This window comes from Colletotrichum lupini, chromosome 4 (assembly GCF_023278565.1).
Source record: "Colletotrichum lupini chromosome 4, complete sequence".
NCBI classification, from domain to species: Eukaryota; Fungi; Ascomycota; class Sordariomycetes; order Glomerellales; family Glomerellaceae; genus Colletotrichum; species Colletotrichum lupini.
Window position 1 is genome coordinate 1,662,380 of NC_064677.1, and position 2,228 is coordinate 1,664,607.

The 2,228-nt window shown below is 48.6% G+C and overlaps 1 protein-coding gene across 1 annotated transcript; it reads left to right on the forward strand.

Annotated features, from left to right (window-relative positions):
- Window positions 1-691: 691 nt before the first annotated feature.
- Window positions 692-1,945, forward strand: CLUP02_07628 (mannanase; the record flags this gene model as incomplete). The annotated part of the gene is made up of 3 exons (XM_049286622.1): window positions 692-1,502; window positions 1,591-1,683; window positions 1,740-1,945. 3 exons carry the CDS (start codon window positions 692-694, stop codon window positions 1,943-1,945), a joined length of 1,110 nt encoding a protein of 369 aa, XP_049143765.1.
- Between the last annotated feature and the right edge of the window lie 283 nt (window positions 1,946-2,228).

The following is a 2,228-nucleotide window of genomic DNA, read 5'->3' on the forward strand; positions in this document are numbered from 1 at the left end:
TCTATTTTTTTATAAAATTAAAAAAGCCTTTAGTAAGAAGTCCTTTTTATTAACCTTATTTTAATAATAAGTTTAAGTTTTAAAAACTAGAGTTAAGTATATAGCTCTTAAAAAAAAGAAAAGTATTTAAATAAACTTAAATACTAAGTTTATTAATATTAGGGATATAAAAAGGGCTTAAGAAGATACTAATTAGCGTTTAATTAGTCCTAGTTAAACCGTAGAGGTCGAATTACTTAGTAAGGGTAATAACTATATTATAATAATAATAAAAGGTAGTTAATTAATTAACTATAGTTAGTAGTAATATGCCTAGACCTACTTTTAATAGGGTGGCCGAATGGGGGGGGGTGGCCGAATGGGGGTGTTCTAACTTATTACACCGCCTCGGCGCTCTCGGAGTACGGGGAATTTGCCCAGGCGACAAGTTGATCGCATCCGGAAAAGGTACGAGGTGTTCATATTGGTCATTAGCTCTAGTAGTCTTGGCCATTTTAACTAAAGTGCCGTTGGATTTTCATTGGCTCCGTTTGAGGTTGCTTTCTAACGCGGAGAGCCGACGCACTAACGGCTACACAATGTTCAACCCATTTTCAACGAGAGTATAAAGGCTCCTTATGGAGATGAATAATCTGATCTGCCCATCATCTCATCTTCTCATACACCCGCACCCAGAGAACGGCGACCCATCATGAAGCTTGCCCTTGTGTCGATCTTCGCCAATTTGGCCAGCATTCAAGCCCTGGCCGTTCCAGAGCCTAGACAGGCTTCGACCTTCCCGTCGGCAAGTGGCACAAAGTTCACCATCGATGGCCAGACAAAATACTTTGCCGGCAGCAACTCATACTGGATCTCGTTCCTGACGAATAATGCCGACGTCGATCTCGTCATGGACAATGTCGCGAAAGCCGGACTCAAGATCTTTCGCGTATGGGGCTTCAACGACGTGAACGCTGTCCCCAGCGGAAACCAGGTCTGGTATCAACACCTCTCAGCCTCTGGATCACAAATCAACACTGGCGTCAACGGACTCCAGCGACTCGATGCGGTCGTCGCTGCCGCGGAGAAGAAGGGTGTGAAGCTCATCATCCCCTTTGTGAACCACTGGGATGACTACGGCGGCATGAACGCCTACGTGAAAGCCTTTGGCGGTTCGAAAGAGACTTGGTACACCAACTCTCAGGCCCAAACTCAGTACAAGGCGTACATTCGGGCCGTCGTGAGCCGTTACAAGAACTCTCCCGCCATCTTTGCTTGGGAACTGGCCAACGAACCCCGCTGCAAGGGTTGCAGCACTGATGTGATTTTCCAGTGGGCGCAAGCGACTTCCCAGTTCGTTAAGTCACTGGATGCGAACCACATGGTCACTCTCGGCGATGAGGGCATGGGACTTCCCGGCGATGGAAGCTACCCCTACCAATACGGTGAAGGCACAGATTTTGTCAAGAACCTCGGCATCAAGACGCTCGACTTTGGCACTTTCCACATGTACCCCGATCATTGTAAGTCACCTGAAAGAGACAAGCTTTCTTATCCAAGTCTCGTCCGAATGACGGGGGTCGGACATAATCAACTAACACAGAGAAATAGGGAGCGTCGATCTGAAGACCTGGTCTCCCGGCTGGATCAAATCACACGGCGAGGCTTGCGCAAAGGCCGGCAAACCCTGCCTCTTTGAAGAATGTGAGTTTTTTTCCTGGTGTCTGGTATTTCAACTCAATAAGCTCACACCCAAGAAGACGGTTCTCTAAGTGACCATTGCGGCATCGAGGCACCCTGGCAGCAAGTCTCACGGACGGCGCCCGGACTCGGCGCCGATCTGTTCTGGCAGTGGGGAGATCAGCTGAGCTCAGGGCAGACTCACAACGATGGGTTCACGATCTACAAGGGCAGCAGCGATTACCAGTGTCTGGTCGTCGACCATGTAAAGGCAATCAACGGGTGAAGGTTTGACGCGCGCTGGCTAGCTAGAGTTTGCGGTGACTGGGAAGGGCATTCAGTCACAGTCAATCAATCTAACCTGATCCTCATGGATCCTGTTTCATCCCCGTAATCAGCGATGATCGCCCGAATCATCCGAAATATCGACCGTAAGGCTCAAATACCTGATTCAATGGGGGCCGGGAGCCACCCATCCGACGACGTTAAGTCCTGAAAAGGGATAGTCGGTGTCATGGCATCAAATGGCACCAGCTCCCATAGGTACACCATGGAGGCGTTTCAACGCT